Below are 22,672 nucleotides of genomic sequence, written 5' to 3'. Positions count from 1 at the left end.
AACAAAATGTCTGTGAAAAATCAGCTGATAACCTACATCTTAGAAATATTGTCTTCAGTCTGTGAACACAAGATGTCTTTCCATTTTTTTGTGTCTTCTTTAATTTCCTTCAGCAATATATTATAGTTATAATAAATTTGTCTTAAGCTGTTGTGAATAGTTGCCATTTGTTGACATACCAAAAGCCAGTCCAAAAGGTTTGGTAAAGCAGTTTAATGTATAAACCACAGACTTGTGCATTTGTAAACTTTGATTCAAACTTTGTTTCTTGACCCAGGGTTTGGGCATCATTTCCTTCTTCATATTAGAGCTTCCTGGCTTCTTTCAAGGGCCACGTAACTTAACTGGTTAATTTTGGTTTCTCCTTTCGAAGAATAATGAAGGACCATTAATCATTAATAAATGATGTACTTTGTTTCTGTATTAGAGCCACTGTTTTCCTGGCATCTTACTTTATTCGGACCTACTTAGTGTTATTTCTCATAGCTGAGATGATCACATTTTTAAAAAGATTTATTTATTTATTTTAGAGAGTGAGAACGTGAGTAGGGGGAGAGGGAGAGAGAGAATCTCAAGCAGACTCCCCCCTGAGCGCAGAGCTTGACACGGGGATTGATCACATAACCCTGAGATTGTTACCTAAGTAGAAACCAAGAGTCATATTTTTCTTTTTTAAAGATTTTACTTATTTATTTGACAGAGAGAAAAAGGGAGCACAAGCAGGGGGAGCAGCAAAGGGAGAGAGAAGCAGGGAGCCCAATGTGGGGCTCAATTCTAGGACTGTGGGATCATGACCTGAAGGCAGATGCGCAATCCCCTGGTCCACCAGGGGATTTTTTTTTTTTTTTTTTTAAGATTTTAAAAATTTCTTTGAGAGAGAGAGAGAGAGAGCGCGCGTGCGCACATGCACGCGCTCGAGCACACAAGGAGGGAAGTGGCGGGCAGACGGTGAGGCAGGCTCCTCCCTGAGCAGGGAGCCTGCTGCGGGACTTGATCTCAGGACTCTAGGATCATGACCTGAGCAGAATGCAGCTGCTTAACCAGCTGAAGCACCCAGGCGCCCCTAGATAATCATATTTTGAAGACTGTCTAATCTAGCTTTCAGTCCGTCTTAATTATCCCTTTATTTTCTAGATTTTTGGTTCTGTGCTCATAGTTGCTAATCACACTTAACTTCCAAGCTACAGGCCATGTCAGCATCTCAGACTGTTTGTTCTTGTTCTCTGGCTATACTTTGACTTTTCTAACATTCTACTACCAGATTTTACAGTCTTTTACCTTCTCCTTTATGGAAAGAAACCAAAAGAAAGACCTTCCAGTTACATGGTTTATATCTATACTCTGAAAAATAGTAACTGTCTTTTTCCAATGAGAAGGGAATGGTTTTCAGGTGTCATAGAGAAATGTTGTTTAGTTAGGTGTGTACTGGTACTCAAATGAGATGATTCATGTGCTGTTCCCTGATAGATTGTTTCCACCAGAGGGTAGCTTTCTTCTGGAGATGTTTACTCAGTCACGAGAAGGTACTATTTAAAATAAATAATCCGGGGCGCCTGGATGGCTCAGTTGGTTGAGCATCTGCCTTCGGTTCAGGTCATGATTTTAGGGTCCTGGGATTGAGCCCCACATCGGGCTCCTTGCTCTGTGGGGAGCCTGCTTCTCCTTCTTTCTCTCTCTGCCTGCCTTTCTGCCTAGTTGTGATCTCTCTCTCTGTGTCAAATAAATAAATAAAATCTTGTAAAAAAGTAAAATAAAATAATCTACCGAAATTTAAGATATTTAAACAGTTCAAGTAGCTTTATTACATTCATGGTTTATGTTATGTTATGTTATGTTGTGTTACGTTGTGTTGTGTTACTTGAGGCGGGGAGAGGAGCAGAGGGAGAGGGAGAAGCAGGCTCTTTTCCTCCACTGAGCAGGAAGCAGTATGTGGGGCTTGATCCAGGACCCTGGGATCATGACCTGAGCCAAAGGCGGACACTTAACTGACTGAGCCACTCAGGTACCCTTATGTTTAGTTTCCGATTAGATATTTGACTTTTTTTTTAATGTTCTGTCAGAACTAATGGTCATATTTTGTCAGCTTTTTATCTAAAATTTAAATTATTTACTAAAAGTTGAATAATAATAAGATGTATTTTATAAACTTTTCCCTGTCTCATTAGGATATTGATGTAGAGGGGGGTGTTTTTTGTTTTGTTTTGTTTTTGTGTTTTGTTCTTTAGTTTTTAAAGATTTATCCATTCATTTTGGTGGGGGGAGGGGAGAGGGAGTGAGAGAACCTCAAGCTGACTTCCCGCTGAACAGAGCCGGACACAAGGCTCGATCCCATGACCCTGAGATCATGACTAGAACCAAAATCAAGTCAGAAGCCCAACTGACTGAGCCCCCCAGGTGGCCCTCATTTAGAGCTTTTATCACTGTTGACTATTAGCTCACCGGGAGAATAAAGGCTCTTATATACTAGAGTAATGCTGGGATTTTGTGAACTTAAAATATTGCTGTTAAAGTATTAATATTTAGAGCGTGGATGGCTCAGTTGGTTAAGCCCAGGTCATGATCCTGGAGTCCCAAGATTGAGTCCCACATCAAATCCCACATCAGTCTTCCTGCTCAGCGGGGAGTCTGCTTCTGCCTCTAACCCTCCCCCACCCACTCGTGCTCTCTCTCCTCATTCTTTCTCTCTCTCAAATAAATAAAATCTTTAAAAAAAATGTTTAAGTTTAAGGGCACCTGGGTGGCCAAATGGAATTAAGCTGTGAATCAGATGGAGATCTTCACCCTCACCCTGGCCTAACCATGAGTTCTGATTTCCAGTCACCCACATGTCTTATCTCATCCTTTATTTCAGCCTCTAAATTCTTGCCTTTGAGTCTCTGTTTGAATTGTTAAAGTTAAGATATTAGTGGTATATTAGGTTTGGGCTTTTCTATATGATACAGTGTTATTTTCTGCTACACCCCTCCCCTTATAGGTGGAAAGATCTAATTAGATATGGATAAATGTTCAAATGCATAATAATATAATTATGTAGTTGCTTTTTTTGGAAGGAATTTTACAGAAGAAATAAATGTATTAGTTATTCTTCATATGATTTGTAAGCCTGCAGTTACATCAAATCAAATACAAGGTCTTAGGCCTCTGGATTTCATCATTTGCCAGTTGAACCTGAAATCAGCCCATACTTAGTGATCCTAGAATTCCTCACAGAGTAACCTGGAATGTTCAGTCCTGGAATTGGAGACAGTTATATGCCATCATTTGCATTTATGAAGTTACCAGTAGTTCTTGGTTGAAACTTAGACCCATAAAGAAAACTGATTTGGGGTGCCTGGCTGGCTTAGTCAGTAGACCATGTGACTCTTAATCTCGGGGTCCTGACCCACATTGGATGTAGGGATTACTTAAAAAAAAAAAAAAAAACTTTTTCTGCCATCTTGGAGCCTATGGACACCTGCTAGGAACAGGACATCTAAAATGCCAAAGCATGTCTGGAGGGCTGTGGTCCAAGGCCATTTTTGCTATAAGCTGGGTCTTCGGAGTCATAGGGAGCACATAGTTCTTCTTCAAATCGAAGGTGTTTATGCTTAAGATGAAACAGAATTCTATATAGGCAAGAGGTGTGCTTCTGTGTATAAGCAAGGAACAACACAGTGACTCCTGGTGGCCAACCAAACAAAACCAGAGTAATCTGGGGAAAAGCTTGTTCTCATGGAAACAGTGGCATGGTTCGTGCCAAATTCCAAAGCAACCTTCCTGCTAAAGCCATTGGCCACAGAATCCGTGTGATGCTGTACCCTTCAAGGATTTAAACTAAATGAAAAGTAAATAAATAAAGGTGTAAAAAAAAAAAAACTTACAAAAAGAAAACTGATTCATCTAACAATATTTTATATTCAAACTTATTATATTTTACTCAACAGAAATGCACATCAGAACATTCACCCAGAAAACCAAGAGTTAGTAAGGGTACTTCGGGAGCAACTTCAAACAGAACAGGTACTGTTGTTACATGGATGTGTGCATTTATATAAGGAGTAACATTTATTATTCCCCTTGCATATGAAATTGTGATGAAAGAGCAAATAACTTTTTGGAAACATGAACTGATTTCCTGCTTTGTTATTTAAACTATTCTATTGATTGTATATTTTCAAATTAGGTAAATGACTAGTCTTAACTACTCAGATATTTTCATGGGGGGGTGTGTGTGTGTGTGTTTAACTTGCTTTAAAAACAGTAGTTTTCCTGTTATTGTGAGGAAATAACCACCGTCTAATTGGCTTTAATGAAATGTAGTAGAAAAACTATTTTTTTTTTTTACCCAATGACCTACATATTGCCTGGAGACCTACAAAGAGAGGACTACAAGGGGTGGCTTTTTGTTCCTCTTCTTTTTCTCCATGGTCAAAGTTAGCAAAACTAATTAGGCAAAGAAGAAAACTTTTCTTTCCCTTCTGTGCTTTTCACCAGATGGACTCTAAGAGTCAGAAATATAATATATTTCATGAAGGCTGGACTGAGTAGGATATTGTACATCTTCATGCCAAAATAGCTAATGTCAAAAAATAAAAATTGATTTCCCACTCACCAATCAAAATTTAATTCCAAAGAGTGTTTCACAATTTATTCATTCACCAGATATTTATTAAACATCTACCATATGCCAGACACTGTTCTAGGCATTAAGGATTCAGCTGTGAGCTAAACAAATAAGAATTCCTGATGCAGAAGTAGTTTAAGCGTGTTAGTAGTACTCTGGTACTCTGTTCCAGAGCTGCTGTTAGTAATAATTCATGCTGGGATAGTGTTTTCTAATTTACAGAGTGTTTTCACATACAACTGTTTTATTTAATTTGCAAACATGGTCAGTAAGTCAGTAAGTATCATTCCCATCTAACATATTAGATCACGAAGATGGACTTAAATTCCTGCTGGAGTTACATGAATGGATCTGGCTATCCAGAAGTCCCACACTGAGTGGCATCTTCCAGATGCCTTTGAGCCACTGTGCAGTTCACCTCCCCCACACCTTCCTCGGACATGGCATTTAGCTCTAGTTAGAATAAAGCTAGTGACTTAGCCCTTTTTGCACTGTCCTGTATGGTAGCCACTACCCATATGTAGCTATTTAATTTTAAATTCACTAAAATTAAATTTAAAATTCAGTACTTTTTAGTTATACTAGTCACCTTTCAAGTATCTATAGATAAAGATTTCCGTTACTGCATGAAGTTCTGTTGGACAGCACCGGTAATTGGTTTTGGTTTTTGTTTTGTTTTAGTTAATTTCCAAATAATAATAATGAAGACAAAAGATAGAGGGGAGACATTAAGAGCTGTATGTTTTTCTTTTTTGCACCATTTAAAATGATATAAAAGGCAATAACATCAACATGTCGCTGTGGCTTATAAACTATTGCAGTATTTTAGGACTAATTTAAGAAAGAGGTTTTAGTTACGTTCTTAGTTTTAGGTGACAGAAATCTTTGATTCAGTTTACAATGAATAGTTCATATTTAGCAAATTTGGTAATTTGATGTTTTTAATGCTGGCTAATTTGTTTATAAGAGTTGTGCTAGATGTGATAAAAATCGGTTTTTATATGTCTTTTAAAAGATACATATTACACACTACTGCTAGATACTTTTCTAGTTCCTGGGCCACTACAATGAATCCTATAGATAATGTCCTTATCCTCATATCACTTACTTTCTGGTGGGTTCTTTGATATGTGGATGCTTCTTGCAGTGGTGATTCTACTCTACATTCCTGTACAATCACAACAGTGACATAACTGAGAAACATTAAATTTTATTAATCTGACCATGTGAATGATTAAGCCCAAGTTACCAATATATTAAATTTTCCTTCTTCCAAAATGACCACTATTCTTCTTTGAAAGTTTAATTCTGGACGCTTGTGAGGTACAGCATACATGCAATACTTGTCAGGAACGTATGAATGAAAAAGATGTTAAAAATGGTTAAAGCAGGGAGGTGGGGTAGGGAAGGATGGGGTAACATGATGATGGACATTAAGGAGGGCACACGGTGTCATGGGCACTGTGTGTTATATAAGTCTGATGAGTCACTGACCTCTACCTCTGAAATTAATAATACACTATATGTTAATTAATTTTATTTAAGTTAAAAAATGATTAAAAGCTAATACTTGGGAAAGAGTTGGACATTTCTTGAGCTTTTGCATTAGCTCAGCCTTGTGTTTCTCAGAATAACTTACTCATTCCAGCAGAGTGAAAGAGAAACTCCGGAGTTAATACAGGTTTTTGTCTTTATGTCATGTTCAGGAAGGAAGGTAGAGACCATGCAGCTTAAATAAAACAATGATACAGCCTCATAACTTTATCAAACTTACAAGACTTTACTGCACATCTAAGATTGGATGAGGCTTATGCGCTCTGGCTGTGTTCTTGGGTATGATGATACTCCTAGAGATAATCATGTATAATCATGAATACATATTTTCTCATCAGGATGCCCCTGCTGCTGCTCGACAGCAGTTTTACACTGACATGTACTGTCCAATCTGTTTACACCAAGCCTCCTTCCCTGTGGAAACAAACTGTGGACATCTTTTCTGTGGTAAGCAAACAATGCTATATTTGGGGAAAGTGACTCTTTTAGACCAAGACCCATATGTTTACATGGGCTGGATTCTTAATTTTGTCACATTTTGTATGATTTGTCACATTTGTATGATTGGGGTAGATGTCTTCTGATATCCTGCTGTACTTGTTAGCCACTTTTATTTAGTGTCTGTGAGCTCAACGATTAAAAAGCACGAGTTCAACTTCTCAGTAAACAGAAATGTGTTTCTTTGAGTGGTAATTCAAGTATATGAATACCAAGAGGAATACACTAAATCCCTCACAGTTTATCACTTTTGGTAGTCTCATTTATTATTCATCCTTCCCAAGGCAGGGAAGTTCTGTTAAGGACCCTGCCCACGACCTTCCCTTTAGCCTTCTTCCCTCCTTTTTACCCTGCATCAGCACAAAAGTTATTAGCCGTTTTTTTTGTCATGACCTCAGAGGGTTGGTTAGAGAGAATGTTGAATGTAGAGCATACAGTCGGACAGGAATGGAGCATAGATTGCACACTTGGCCTAGTATCAGTAAGGGGTCCTTTCTACCTCTGGGGTGTTTTTCCTGACCCTCCAGAAAGACTTCATAAAGAATGAGATACCATATAGTCAGTTCTTACTACGGTCATATGAGATTGAGCGGATCAGTTTATTGCATGCCTGCTATGTGCTGGGCACTTAACATACTTCACCTCCTTGAGTTCCACATATGAGGGAACTGCAGCTGAGTTAAGAAATTCTGCAAAAGGGGGCGCCTGAGTGGCTCAGTGGGTTGGGCCGCTGCCTTCGGTTTGGGTCGTGATCTCGGGGTCCTGGGATCGAGTCCCGCATCGGGCTCTCTGCTCAGCAGGGAGCCTGCTTCCCTTCCTCTCTCTCTGCCTGCCTCTCTGCCTACTTGTGATCTCTCTCTGTCAAATAAATGAATAAAATCTTTAAAAAAAAAAAAAAAAAGAAATTCTGCAAAAGGTAACCCAGCTGCTAGGAGAAAGCCAGATTTTAAATGTAGGCCTAACTTCAGACCCTGTGGTCAATTCTGCTATGTGATTAGTAGCTTCTACGACTACTCTCTACTTATATTTATCCATTCACTAAATCTGTTGTTTTATTTGTAGTATTTCTTTCTGTTTCAATGGTGTGTTCTAGATAGGGTTTTTTTTTTTTTTTAATATTTTATTTATTTATTTGACAGAGAGAGAGAACACAAGTAGACAGAGAGGCAGGCAGAGAGACAGAGAGAGGGAAGCAGGCTCCCTGCTGAGCAGAGAGCCCGATGCGGGACTCGATCCCAGGACCCTGAGATCATGACCCAAGCCGAAGGCAGAGGCCTAACCCACTGAGCCACCCAGGCGCCCCTCTAGACAGGGTTCTAATTGCTCCCAAAATGTACCCATTTTCCATTTTAAGACAGTTTAAAATGTAGCATACAGTGATCCTTTAAGTTTCTTTTTCCCCTTTGTTGTTTGAGTTTATATGGAATTACTAGTGCTAATTATATAGTGCTATTATTTATACTTTGGGGATGACATAAATAATTTGAAATCCATATCATGCACTGCAGGGTTTTCTCTACCTGTGCTCCTTTAGTAAACACCGACCAATATCATTATTGCATCTTTCATTAATTTCATCCTCTTCCCTAAGGTTTTTCCCTAAGATAGCTAACAAGTTATAAAACACTCATTTCAATGTCTGTCTTGGTCTATTGGGAATGCTAATGAGCTGCAAAATCATGAAATACCAGATAGAATTAAATGGCCATCAGAGAAAGCAGATACTTTTCCCCTTCTCAAACCTCTGGTAGATGTTCCTGATCAATTGGACATTCTTTCCAAGTCTGGATACAGCCTCAGCCATCCTTTAACACAGTACTCGAGGCATGTGTTAAGAATCAGTGAGGTTTGGCAGGCCTGATGAACTCCATTTGCCAACCCAGGCTTAGGTAATTCACTGAGTGGATAAAAGACGGCTGTATTGTGTTCTTGGTTTCTGGGTCTGAGGTAATTGGGTAGATTGCTTCTGATAGCCTGCTGTACTTGTTAGACACTTTATATACTGTCTCTAGGTTCAAAGATTTAGAAAACTAGTCATTCAGCTTCTCAAGAAACGAATGTGTTTCTTTGAATAGTAGTTCAAGTATATTGATACTACATATATATAAAAGGCACCTTAGCTTAGTTCCTCTATATGGAACTACAGTTCTTTTCCTTTACAGTGAGCTAAGAAAAATAGCAACAACAGACTTACCTCACTTACATTTGTAACCCACACTGTTTTACTTAATTCTTCAGCAGTCTTATGAAGTGTTATGCCCATTTTACAAATAAACAGACTCTGGGAGATTATGACCCAGATTAAAGTCAATGAGTCTTCTTCTCCCACCATCTTATTTAGGTGGATCTCTCTTTTTATAGGGAGGAAAGTTGAAGAAAAGGGAAAACCTTGAGCAATATCATAGCAGATGTGTGTGAACTGGAGCATTTGATTTGCTGGACCATAGTTTTTCTGTTCAGTCAGTGGCCGTTACATAATTTACAAAGCAAGGACACCGTACTCCAATTTGTAGGAAAGAGATGTGGAATTAAATAAGTGAATATATGTCAAGACACATTGAATTTTGGAGTGAACAAGTAGTAGGTAGAGCTCAGGCATCACTATGGATGTTAATAATAATACTAAAAAGGTTTAGAAGTTTTGTTTTCATATAGTTTCTGTGTGAAATTAGGTTGTTCAGATTAATAAATATTATCTGACAGAACTCTGAGAGTAGGAAAAGATACCAGATATTGTTTGGTTTTTAAATTCATCTTTAAATCATCATACCTGTTTTTCCCCATAGTCACTATAATGTCCAATGTGGATAGCCTTTGCTTAGCCCCTTGGTTTGCTCACCGTTCTCCTTAGATGTCATTTATTTCACTTCTGGCATTTGCTTCTTTCTATTCATTATAATGGGAGCATGCTCCTTTCTGTTTTCTATATCTAAATCTTACCTAACTTACAAAGTTCAGTTCAAATCCTTTCTCACCTACGTATTACTCTCTGCTGCATCCCAGAGTTCTCCCTCCTATATTCCCTTTGTACTTAAAGTTAATAGTAAACGGTTTTGCGATTTAACTATCTTCTGATTGATTTCACTTATGTCATCTTGGTCTTCTCAATTTGACTGTCATTGCTCATTCTAAATTCTGGACATTAATTTGATCTGGAAGAATCAGAATAAGGAATTCAGGAGGGCTAAGCTAGGTTGCTAAGACAAGAGTGAGAAAACAGAAAAGATCCTGGAGGCTGGAAGCACTTAATTCAGATTCACAGTGGGACCTGGATTGTCTGAGAAATAGGTGTTCTGCAGAGAAGAAATGAATTGACCCCTCAAACATCAGACAGTGTTTTTTGTTTTTTTTTAAAGATCTCTTTCTTTCTTTCTTTGACAGAAATCACAAGTAGGCAGAGAGGCAGGCAAAGAGTGGGGGGAGGGAGGGAAGCAGGTTCTGCAGAGCAGCAGAGAGCCCGATGCGGGACTTGATCCCAGGACCCTGAGATCATGACCTGAGCCGAAGGCAGAGGCTTAACCCACAGAGCCACCCAGATGCCCCTGGACAGTGTTTTAAAATAGTCCCTCTTGGGATACTTGGGTGGCTCAGGTCATGATCCCAGGGTCCTGGGATCAAGTGCAATGTCAAGCTCCCTGCTCAGCAGGGAGCCTGCTTCTCCCTCTCTCCCTCCCCGTTTTTGCTCTCTGTGTCCAATAAATAAATAAAATCTTTAAAAAATAAAATAAAATAATTTCTTCTTCATTTGTTAGTGGCCTGAACTTTAGTGCTTCTGCATTTAGCTTACCTGCTACTTTTTGAGGCCTATAAACTCTGCCTTAAAGCTGTTCTGCTGCTCATGAACACCTTCTAGCAGAAAAATCAAATTCATCCACTACAAAAGTTGGTTCAATTATTGAACTGGATTATAAACTTTATTAGGTCAAACAGCATGTAATCTTCGTATCCTATGGTTCTTAATAATTATTATTGATGCCACTGTAACTTGGCTTTCTAAATTCTTAAAAAAATAGAAGTGGTGTTTTTGTAACATATATACCAAATTTGGGACAGAAAATTTATTTATACTGTGATTTGTTGGTTGTTATATTTGCAATGATGTTTATTTATTCTACATAGGAAATGCAATATTTCTATTAAGGCTGAGCATTGAAGCAGTAATATATGCTTGCTTTGGATTATATAAAAATGTCTGTATCTTAACTAGTAGTTTAAATAAAAATATTTTCAGTGGCTGGGAATTATGAGATTTAAATTTGCCTAAAGAGTTGGTTGGATGAAATAAAAAATATTTTAAAATAAGAAGATACTATAAAAATATTTCAAATATTTGAAACTTTCTGAGGATTTATGGGCCTTGAAATTTAAAACATTAGTATTCATGTTTTTTTTTTTTCACTCATTAGGTACCTGCATTATTGCATACTGGCGATACGGTTCATGGCTTGGGGCAATCAGTTGTCCAATCTGTCGACAAACGGTAATGTTTGTATCCAGAAAGCATCATTTATGCTAGTTCATATTATAAATTTTAATAATTTCTGTATCTACTTTTGAATTGTTTTGATTTTTTTTTAAGTTTTTATTTAAATTTCAGTTAGTTAACATATAGGGTAATAGAAGTTCCTGGTGTACAATACAGTGAATCTGCACTTCCGCACAAGTGCTCATCACAAGGGCACTCCTGAATCCCAGTCACCTGTCTCACCCGTTCCCCCACCCACCTCTCCTCTGGTAACCATCAGTTCTCTTTAATTCAGAGTCTGTTTCTTTCTTTGCCTTTCTTTTTTTCCCCCTTTTCTTGTTTTGTTTCTTAAATTCCAAGTGTGAGTGAGATCCTAGGGTCAGAGATCCTTTCTCTGACTTACTTCACTCAACATAATACTCTGGCTCCATCCATTCATTGCAAATGGCAAGATTTCATTCTTTCTTATGACTCAGTAATATTCCACTATATATACATGCCACATCTTCTGTATTCATTCATCAGTCAGTGGACACCAGGGCTCTTCCATAATGTGGCTATTGTAAATAATGCTGCTAAACATTGGGGTGCATGTATCCCTTTGAATTAATATTTTGTATTCTTTGGGTAAACACCTACTAGTGGAATTGCTGGATCGTAGGAAGTTCTGTTTATCAAAGCTTCTGTAATGTTACTCCATTATTTTTTTAATGTCTTAAAGACAGCAAAAAAGGGAAATACCTTTCTAAATCTTTCAATTATAGTAAAAAACTGGTAAATGAATCCTCCCCAAAATTCTAGTAAGTCTTTGTTGTAATATCAACAGAGGAATAACTGAACTAGCTAATCAGGCTTAACCAGATATTTCCCCTACATATAAAAAAATGTTTTCCCCTTTCAGTTTACTTTTAAGCTGCCCTTCTCCAGTGAGGGTCTAGATAGCTTTATATGATGAACAATAGTTTTTTAAAATGTTTCTTTTGGAGACATATCTATATTACATGATCCAGAACAGATCAGACTATTTTAGTTAGTATAGGAGTTACTTCAGGGGGGAGGTGATAAGTTTTTATAAACATATATTGAAGACTGAAATGTCAGCACAGATTTTCTCAATTTCTTTGACAAACTGGAAAAGCAAAATAATGAAAAATTGGAGAAAATGAAGTTCTTAGTTTTTTAATTAGTAAATATAGTGAAATAGAACATTCTATCAGTTGTATACAGTTTTTTCATAATTTTCTATATACTTATTTTATCTTTCATCTAAAATAAATACCTACCTTTCTACTGATGAGTTATGAACATGTAAAAAGAGAGCAGCTCCTTAGGAAGTCTTTCACTGTGCAAAGTGAAGTCCAGAAAGGATAGAGAGCTTTCAAGTAAAGATGTCAAATTGAATACATGTATTTACTTTTGCTGTTGGCCACCCTATTAAAAGAACAGGACATTTTGTAAAGGCATAAACTCATGGAGGCCAAAAAATGAAACAAAATGGTAGAAAGGGCAACAATTTTTCTAAAATTCTTTGTAAACTATAACAGACGTATAGAAAAGCACACAAAACATAAAAATATTGCTCATTGAATTATCACAAAGCAACACTTCAATAATCACCACTCAGATAAAGAAATAGGAACTGGCCAACAGCCCCCAGAAGCCTCCTCAGGACCAAATCTCCAACCCCTCCTTCCTCTCCTAGAGGCAACTACTATTTGACTTTTATGATAAGCATTTCCTTGACTTTCTTTATAGGTTTATGACCTTAGCATGCATCTCTAAGATTATTGTCTAGTTTTGTCTGATTTTTGGACTTTATATGAAAAAAAAACCATCTAGCTTGTATTGCCACACACAGACACACACACCCTTTCAGCCTTGTTCTGGCTATCCACTCACCCCCATCACTGCCTCATTTTGTGGCATGTGGAGAGGGAAGTTCAGGGCTTTATCTTTTTTCCCCCTTGCTTCTACATTCCCAAATTCTGCCTTTTTCACATTTGACTTTGTATCACACGGCAAGAGGAAAATCAGTGGAGTTTTTTTTGTTGTTGTTGTTGATGTTGTTTGTACTGCTTCTCTGGATGATTTGATTATATGAAACAAGTCCGTCACCAGTGAAATTTATTTGCTAATACCACTTCGCATAATCGTTAGCCATCTGCCAGCAATGCTGAGACTAAGCCATAGGTCTGACATTAAAGAATTAGTTCCACCACCTGTCCCCTCTTCTTGGCTCTATCCGTGGCTTTTCATAGGGTATATATGTGATATATATATATATATATATATATATATATATATATATATATATATGATATCCTTTTGACCACCCATAAATTGCTAGACTCCAGAAGGGTAGAGATAAAATTGTTTCTATATAATAGCTTTTGGTTCCGTAACTATAGAAGAATACATCCTGGAAGTAGGACAGGCGGCAGGTACCCCTTCGCCACCCTGTCCCACTGATGCAGTGCACGGGCAGCTGCCCCTGACTGCACCGTGCTCACCACTTCGCTTCCCGAACGCATATGCCGATACACCAGTGGCCCGAGCTGCACTTCAAGGGCCAGCTTAGGTTTCCAGCTTTCTGGGCACCCCAGGCAGAAGTCCTTATTCGCAAGCAATACTCTCAAGCGCCTTGTAACAGGTCTGCCTCCCCTTCCATCTTGGGTGTTGTGGTTGGCAAGGGGCAGGGCTGTGTCTTCGGTTTTGGGGTCCATGTAGCTTGTAGTACAGTGCCTGGCCCATAGTAAGTGCTCTCTTACTATTCATTGCAAGATGCATTTTTATTAGCAAATTTGTGAAGAGAGGCTGTGTACCTGCTTTCCTACCACCTTGCTCTTCATCACTCCTTTGCTTGACTGTTTGGAAAGCATCTGAGTCGTGGGAAGGCCTGGTTTTACAGCTGAACTGAGGAAGGATAAAAACAGCTAGATGATTTAAACCTAAATCTTCCCATTTTTATCTCCTCACACAGTGGCCATTTCTATAGGCATTGATATATTTTTAAATGTACTTGTTTTTCAAGATACTGTCATCTTCAGATTACCTCAGTATGGTCCTGGGACGCTTGTGTATCTTTACCTCTACCATGGAGGAAACCAGGTTAAAAGTATTACGTTACATATTAGTAGCAAGAATTACCTTTTTGGGGGCGTCTGGGTGGCTCAGTGGGTTAAAGCCTCTGCCTTTGGCTCAGGTCATGGTACCTGGGATCAAGCCCTGAATTGGGCTCTCTGCTCAGCGGGGAGCCTGCCTCCCTCTCTCTCTGCCTGCTTCTGCCTACTTGTGATCTCTGTCTGTCAAATAAATAAATAAAATCTTTAAAAAAAAAATGACCTTTTTTGATGATAGTAGGGATGGGTGCTTCAGAGTGGGCTCCTGCAATAACTTAATCTCTGTATTATGTTTGGTAGCATTCAAAGATACTTCAGATACCAGTGAGGTTGAAGAATAATGATTGTAATCACAAAACACATCCCTAATTTTTCACTCCCACAATAATAAACATATATTTTTATATTACTTTGCTCCTGAATATTTTCTCATCATTTGTTAGCCCAGAGCATTACTGACTTTATCCCTGGTGTGAACTGGAAAATATTAGAACCAGTGTTTGCTTGAGGTCCCCATTTGATTTTATGGGAATTCAAATTACATTTTACATTGGATTTTATTATAAGTCAGTGGTACCTTACTTTCCTCTCCATGTTGTGTTTATTTAAAGAAATAACTGAAAAAAAAATGAGTGAAATATAAATTTAGAAGCTTTTCTCATTCCATTGAATAATAATACAAAATGAAAAAAATTAATGCTACAGAAAAGTCTAACAGTGTTTTTTTTGTAACATACAGGTGACTTTACTGCTAACAGTATTTGGTGAAAATGACCAATCTCAGGAGGTTGTATCATTGCGTCAAGATATTAATGATTATAACCGGAGATTCTCAGGGCAGCCCAGATCTGTGAGTATTGTTATAGCAGGTGCAAAATTAGAGTATAATGATACTTCTCTTTGGTAAGGTGAGATTTACCTTAATAATCATAAAAAGTCTCATTGTTTATGTGTGTCGGGTAAAGTTTTAACCTTCCTCGTTGTTGTCAATCACTGAGTTACAGCGTTCCCAAGGACTGCAGTTTTCTATCTTAAAAAGAAAAAGGCATTATAAAAGTATTTATGAAGGAGATTACAGAAAAAAAAATTGGAGGGAAATGTGAAATTACTGACTCATGCGCAAATCTAAAATAGGGATTGTCTAATGAGAAACTTAGAACTAAGAACTTCTGGAGAGTTTTACGATTGTGTTTTCCACTTTTTTATTTACCTTGGGCCTCCTCTTTGAAATGTTTCCCTAACTAACTCTAGGTGTTGGGGAGGTTTTTTGTTATGTCATTTTAGTTACTCAAAAACATTTGATTTTTAAAGAACACATTAATTTTACGATTGACCTCCTAACCCCCCAAAAAGGCATTTGATAGATTAAAAACTCTATCACATTTTACTGGCTTATTCCAGTTTTTTCCAAAATCTAACAAAGAATTCCAGAAGTGTGTGCACGACTAAGTATGTACTTTAAAAATCAGAATATTCTAAGTACAAATTTATATGGAAAGCCTAGATCTCTCCTCTGAGATCAGAGCATACATCTGAGTCTTGGCTTACATTTCTGCTCAGGTGTTGCTTCAGCATCTCAAACGTGATACGTGCAATATTAAATTGCTTCCCTCCTCAGCTCGGTGTTTTCTTTTCTCAGTCTTACTTAGCTGTTTTGATTTCTCCCTTTCCCTCATTCGCCTCATCTGGTATATAAATGAGTTGTATCATTTCTTTTCTCATTTGGGGAGATCCTCTCATGTTTAGCTCATAAAAATGTCCTGTGTCTGTAGCCGTCATTCTAGCCTAAGCCACCATCATCTCTTGCTTAGGATAATTGCAAGTAGCCTCTTCACTGCGATTTTTTTCTCTGCTCAGGAGCCCGAGTAATATTTTGAAAACATAAGACCATGATGTTCTTGTATTTTAAAACTTCCAGTGGGGGCACCTGGGTAGCTCAGTGGGTTAAGGCGTCTGTCTTCGGCTCGGGTCATGATCCCAGGGTCCTGGGATCAAGCCCCACATCGGGTTCTTTGCTCAGCAGGTAGCCTGCTTCCCCCTTTCTCTCTCTGCCTGCCTCTCTGCCTACTTGTGATCTCTGTGTGTCAAATAAATAAATAAAATCTTGGGAAAGAAGACGAAGAAGAAAAAAAAACTTCCAATGTTTTGGAATAATGTTCCAACTCCTTCCTGTACTTAAAAGGCCCTGCATGACCTGGTTTCCTGCCTCCCAAGCCTCACCCAAAATGCCTCACCTCCACCAGCCTCCTTTCAGCTCTTGAAGCGCACTCCCAAGTCTTCCCATCTTAATGCCTTCACACATGACCCCTCAGTTGGGAATGCTTGTCTCTCTGCTCTTCTTGTGACTGACTTCTCATCCTTTAGGTCGTTCTTAAATAGACCTTCCTAAAAGAGGGTTTCTCTGATCAACTAAGGTATCCTCTATCACTGTCCTCTGCACCATTCCTTTGTAGCATTTGTCACAAACTATACTCAAATCTTGTTCATTATCTTTCTCTCAGTAGACTAAAAGCTTCATGAGGGCAAGGACTGTATGTATATATTCACTGCTATATTCTCATCGCCAGTTTCAGTGCCTGGCATACAGTAGGCCCTTAATATTTGTTGAATAAATTAGTGAGTTATCTTTAAGAGTTGATACTACTACTGTCAGCCAAGAATATTGGCTATTAAAGTGCTTCAGTACTAAACATTTGTGTGCTCTCGTGCTTCCTCGCACGTATTTCTGATATGTGATATGGTGTACATTGAAGGGCATACAGTTTCAGCTGTTGTGGATAAAGGTAAATCTTCTAGATGTCTAACAAAAAGAAAACTTAATCCAGTCACTGGTGTACAGTTATCCGGGGACCTCTTCTTTTTCATCCAGCAACTTTTTTTTTTTTAACGTATCCTCCAGTGACATCTAGAGGATGATTCTTTGAAAATAAGTATGTTCCAAATTCAAGACCTACCACTGAACTTAAAAAAAAAAATCGTTTTAAGATATTCATTCCTGTGTTTTTAAGTGTGAAAGCATATCGTTGCTCAGTTACTAATTTTTGGTGGGTGTCAGATATTTAATGAGTAAGAAGTAGATGATGAAATTACAGTATAATAGAGACTTTTAGCTCTTACTTTGATATTTCCTCATCCAAAGTTGGAGCAAGATTGTGATTAATACACAGATATTTCTTAATGACCCATTTCATACTTCTTGTCTACTTATTAGAGATTTTATATATAAGTGATACCATATGAGAAGTGAACGAACAGTTCTGATAAAGGACAGAAAAGTATTCAAAAGATATACTGGCTGGTCACTAGAATTTTTAAAATAATTCACCATAGACTTGTGAAAGTTGTGCAGCTGTTTTGCTTTAAATGTGAGTTTCTCCCATAAAGAATAGAAAGTTAACATAGGAACTCATTCTAAAAAGACCATTTTGGTTTTTTTGTGACCAGTTTTCCAAAAAGGATTTACAAGATTTTCTGGTGGAGTTTATAGAACTGCTTCCTTATCACTTGCTCAGTTCTTCCCATTTTTGTCTCCACTTCCCTCTCTACTTACTTGGCACTCATGAAACAAACAAAATATATACTTGGACATACTGTAATTATATGGATTGTTAATTAGAACTGAGCTGTGCCCAGTGGAATTACTACAGGAAGTGACTTTCTTCATCTGGTCAGTTTCTCTGTATCTACCAACCCCTGAGAAATGAGATAGTGAAAGAAGTTATGTTGAGAAGTCATGGTAGTTTATTACTACACAGGACCATATAGTCCAAACAGACTACACAAAGAAAATGAAAAGTTTGCAGACAGAGATCTTGAGACATTGCTCAAGGTCATACAAATAGATACTAGTAATCGTTTGTTAACAGCTTTATTTAGATGCATTTTACACAGCATGAAGTGCAACCTGTTTAAAATATATAATTCAATGCTCTTTAGTGTATTCAGAGTAAATATAATCTTGCTATTGTCATAATCTAATTTTAGAGTATTTTCATCATCCCAAAAGCTTTGGCATCCCTTCCCATTCTCCCCTTTCCTGTCCCCTTTCCCCAGTCCTTGGTAACTACTAATTTACTTTCTGCCTCTATAGATTGGGCTAGTCTGGATATTTCATTTCATGAAATGGGACCATATAATATATGGCCTTTTGTCTCTGGCTTATTTCCCTTAGCATAGTTTTTCGAGGTTCATCCATGTTGTGATATATAAACCAGAACTTCATTGCTTTTTATGGCCAAGTGATACATATTATTTTGTTTATCCATTCATCAGTTGATTGACGTTGGAATTGTTTACACTTTTTGGCTATTATGAATAATGCTTCCATTCATATTTGTGTACCAGTTTTTGTGTGGACCTATGTTTTCATTCCTCTTGGGTATGTGCCTTATTGCTGGATATTATGATAATTCTGTTTAACATTTTGAAGAACTGCCAAACTGTTTCCAAAGAGGTGGTTTATTCCCACCAGGAGTGTGTGAGGGTCCAATTTCTCTGAATGCCTCAATTTTCAAAAATTTATGCAATTTGTTAAATTTCAGCTGTGAAAATTATGCTCACTTATGTAGAAACCTGGTAATTGATGTTTTTGTACATATTCAGAAGCTTAATTATTTTCATAAAGATAGGGTCTGGCACTCCAAAAATCTTTGTGGCAATTAGTAATTCGCTTAAACTCAAGCTAAGCCAAATAAACATCCTAGGAAGGAATCCGTTTCATTGCTATTCTTAGACTGTCAAAGCCATTCAAGTTAATGTGTCTTTAAAGTATACCACTTTTATATTGTCTGGCAATTTATAAATGTCTTTTGTATACTGTATCTCTTTTAGTTCTTAATAGTCTTGTGACACATGCTTGGTTAGTTGTTGTCGGATCTCAATTTGGTTAAACCAGTTTGCCCCAGATCACCTGTCTACCAAAAGATTGATGTTGAGTTTAAACCCAGACCCAGCTCAAGCCTCAGTCTCTAATCCTATATACACTAAGTGCTTCATTTGGTTTATTTTACTAATTCAAATTAGAGAGGACTTGAGTTACCTCACTATATCCTGTATTTTAAGTTTGTTGACATTTTAGTTGCTTTTCAGTTATCTGCAGTAGGATCGATCGTATAAGAACCTAGTTATCAAAAAGCTGTTTTTTTTTTAAAGCTATTTTCAAATAAAATGTGTAACTAGAAAATACGTGAAACTCCTTAATTCATGTTAACTGAGTTTGCACATTGTTAGAAAATTATATTATTTTGATATCTGACATATTAGATGACTAGTCATATTTTGTTCTTCTCCCTGCCAGATTATGGAAAGAATTATGGATCTACCCACTTTACTGAGGCATGCATTCAGGGAAATGTTTTCAGTCGGGGGCCTTTTCTGGATGTTCCGCATCAGGATTATACTTTGTTTAATGGGAGCTTTTTTCTATCTTATATCACCTCTAGATTTTGTACCTGAAGCCTTGTTTGGAATTCTAGGCTTTCTAGATGATTTCTTTGTCATCTTTCTGTTGCTCATCTATATCTCTATTATGTATCGAGAAGTGATAACACAGAGACTAAACAGGTGAAAAAATGTGAGTTTACTAATATTTCAGCCAGTGTGTGAAATCAGACAGAAGGGCCGATGGCAGTATACAGCATTTGACTATTATTGTACAAGCTTAAAACCACTGTATGACAAACATTTGATTTCATTTGGCAAATGCCTAGCAAGATATGACTGGAATTTTTACATTACAGGTTCTAATATTAAGGTTAGAATTATAATAATTTACGATTACATCTTGATTCTGTGTTGTCTATAAAGTCTCTGGAAAAACTATAGAATTATATAAAAAGGGATGATTTTATATGTTTTTCTTTTCCCAAAAATTAGATTAATTGGATGTATAGTAAGATATTGTTTTATTGTTTATCCAATTTATCCTTCTCAGTGTGTACCTATATGATAATATATTGCTATGAAATGCATCTAATTATTTTTGTTACAATAAAATGTTGTACAGTATTGGGGGAAAGTCACTGTGTCTTTTAGTACTAGCTACGATTTATGCACTTGACAGCAGTTAGGCTTTGTCATCCTGATAGAGTTCTTTGCTCTCAGCTAACACTGAAAGGAAGAACTTGAAATTTATAATTTGATTTCATGTTCGGGTTTATAAGACACTTCTTAATCAATAGAAGTATTAACGTACAAGACATTTATCTGCAGTCAGCACACATGATTTTCTCAGTTGTGAAATTTAAACAAGAATTTGGTATTTTTATAGGAATAATACATAAAAGTAACTTGTAAAGAGAAATTTTTTTCAGGAACTTCTGTGAAACTTCAAACACATAGAAGTTTGATGCATTTCTGAGGAAAGTAGATTTTCATGGCAATGAGCATCAAAGACCTTGGGAGGGGTATAGGAACACTGTTTAAATTTGACAAGAGAAATTACTGGTGAGCTATGTCCAACAGAATGGACAAGTTTGGTTTTCTCGTCAGAAAACTTTTGTAATACCATCCCTAGATGGCAGCATATAGCCTGAATTCCTCAGGTCTAACACAGAACGAGCAAATGTTGTCTGAGGCAATTCAGTAAGAAAGTTATCTTGCTTTTTTTGATGGCTACAACATAAGTACCTAATGCTCTCATCTGCAGTTTTTTGTTTCAGAAGAATCAAAACCACAAGTGGTATCAAATCCTAACTCCCTCAGCTGGCACTGCTCATCTGTGGAGTGGACAGCAGGGTCATCCATGCCAAGGGGTCAGTGTTGGCTCTGTCACCTTGCAGTCACCGATAGTCATACTGTCCATTCATGTATTAGCGAGCTTCATTATGTATTGATATGGAGGGAAAACCCAAATCTATTACGTTCTCTCAAGTTCATCAGGTTAGTCATCAATTAATAAGATGCTGAATGAATGTCCAGAACAGTATTTTCTAATTTGGGTGGAGGACAAAGCTGTTGCTTGTCATAGAGAAAACAGTAATGCCTAATTATAGCACATTATAATTAAAGGATTTCTCGCATACTTGACATCTTATCCTTAGGACACTTGTGTGAAAAAGGCAGGGCATCGCCTTCCTTTTCATAGATGAAATCCATATGTCATAGGTGAAAGTTTGGTCCGAAGCCATTCAGAAATAAGTGACTAAGCGGGTATTAGACTCTTAGTGAACTTGTTAGTATGGATTCAAATAGATGTGAAGGTTATGAATAGGGGAAGCAGGAGAGAAACTGGGATCCTTGGGAAGTCTCCAGAACACACTGGAGTAGCATCACTTAGGTGATTCTAAGAGGAAAGGTCTAGAAAGGTTACATATCAAGATTTCATGAATCTTAATTCTACACTTCCAAATCAAATGTTCAATATGGTGGCATGCTTCAGAGAGAACATTTCAGCTGCAGTCACCAAGTTGAAAAGCTAATGAGTTGACTTTGTTACGCCACCATTTACCAGATTAGAAATGGATTTTTTGCCAATTACAAATTTGGTGTGGGGCTACAGCAATTTCATTTTTTTAAAAGGATTTAATTTTCTGCATGTATTCTGCTTCAAGTGTTGCGTTTCTAGTTACAATTTTACTGTAATAATGGGAATTCTGTCTAAGGCTTTCCCAGTAGAGGTGTACTGTACCAACTTTTGTAACATACAAAAACGCTATATAATGTGAAGTCTTACTAAACTGAAAAGGGAACATGTGGACATCTCAGAGTTTTTGGCCTGCTTATTATGTCATGCTTACTGATCACTGAAAATAAACGTGAAAGAGATCTGAGAAAGTATTTAAAGCAAGTAGAGTCGATCAGTGTTCTAAACATCATAGTAATACTTCTATGATTCAGTTAGATAATATAAATCAAAGGAACAGTTTGGATTTTTATAAACTGCGATATTGTAACTTTCACAAAAACAGATGGTCCAGCCCCAGGGGCAGAAGATAACTTCGGGCAGCTGTGTGGGGAACAAGATGGTGGAAACAATTATTCTAACTGTCCACCAGAACAGTGGTTTCAGCTACGACAATTCTCAGCATTTGAGAGCAACAAGGGACTAAAGGACTTTTTCAGCCCCTGTGGCTGTGCGGATACAAACAGGGCTGTTTCGGTGGACTGGTAGTTAGGTTCAAACTTTGTGACGTAGGTTGTCAAGCAATTATTCTTTTGAATAAAAACAACATATCTAAAATGAAAAATTTGTGTTATATTCCTGTTTAATATTGTTTGCTTTAAAATTCAGAACTCCTGCAATAGTGTTCAATATGATTGTTGCAATGACTTTCTTTTTCACTAATGGACATTGAGTGTCTCATCACATTTCTAATTAATTATGCTTACATATTTTAAACTGAAAAAGTAGAAATGTTTTTGTTTTTGAGGAAAATTATTTAATCTGGGCAGTCTATTCTGGGAATAAAGGTGGAACTGGAATTAGAATTTAGG

At 37.3% G+C, this 22,672-nt stretch overlaps 1 protein-coding gene and 1 pseudogene across 8 annotated transcripts in view; both read left to right on the top strand.

Moving 5' to 3' along the window:
- LOC111144574 (ring finger protein 170) overlaps positions 1-22,455 on the top strand; it is a 47,115-nt gene extending 24,660 nt beyond the window's left edge. For 5 of the 8 annotated variants that reach the window (XM_022498936.1, XM_022498938.1, XM_022498937.1 and 2 more), the window contains 5 exons: positions 3,924-3,999; positions 6,496-6,604; positions 11,062-11,135; positions 14,979-15,089; positions 19,536-22,454. In XM_022498936.1, coding sequence (XP_022354644.1) covers positions 3,924-3,999; positions 6,496-6,604; positions 11,062-11,135; positions 14,979-15,089; positions 19,536-19,805 — 640 coding nt within the window. In that variant the 3' untranslated portion in view covers positions 19,806-22,454. Of the gene's footprint in view, positions 1-3,923; positions 4,000-6,495; positions 6,605-11,061; positions 11,136-14,978; positions 15,090-19,535 lie in introns of all 8 variants that reach the window. The other 3 variants (XR_002640412.1, XM_022498940.1, XM_022498939.1) reach the window with 1 other exon arrangement.
- On the top strand, positions 3,488-3,812 carry LOC111144575 (annotated as a pseudogene).
- Positions 22,456-22,672: the final 217 nt, after the last annotated feature.

The sequence above is a fragment of the Enhydra lutris genome, unplaced genomic scaffold (assembly GCF_002288905.1).
Source record: "Enhydra lutris kenyoni isolate GAN:26980312 unplaced genomic scaffold, ASM228890v2 scaffoldscaffold11, whole genome shotgun sequence".
NCBI lineage: Eukaryota > Metazoa > Chordata > Mammalia > Carnivora > Mustelidae > Enhydra > Enhydra lutris.
Note: the sequence above shows the minus strand (reverse complement) of the source record. Positions and strands in the feature narration are given on the sequence as shown.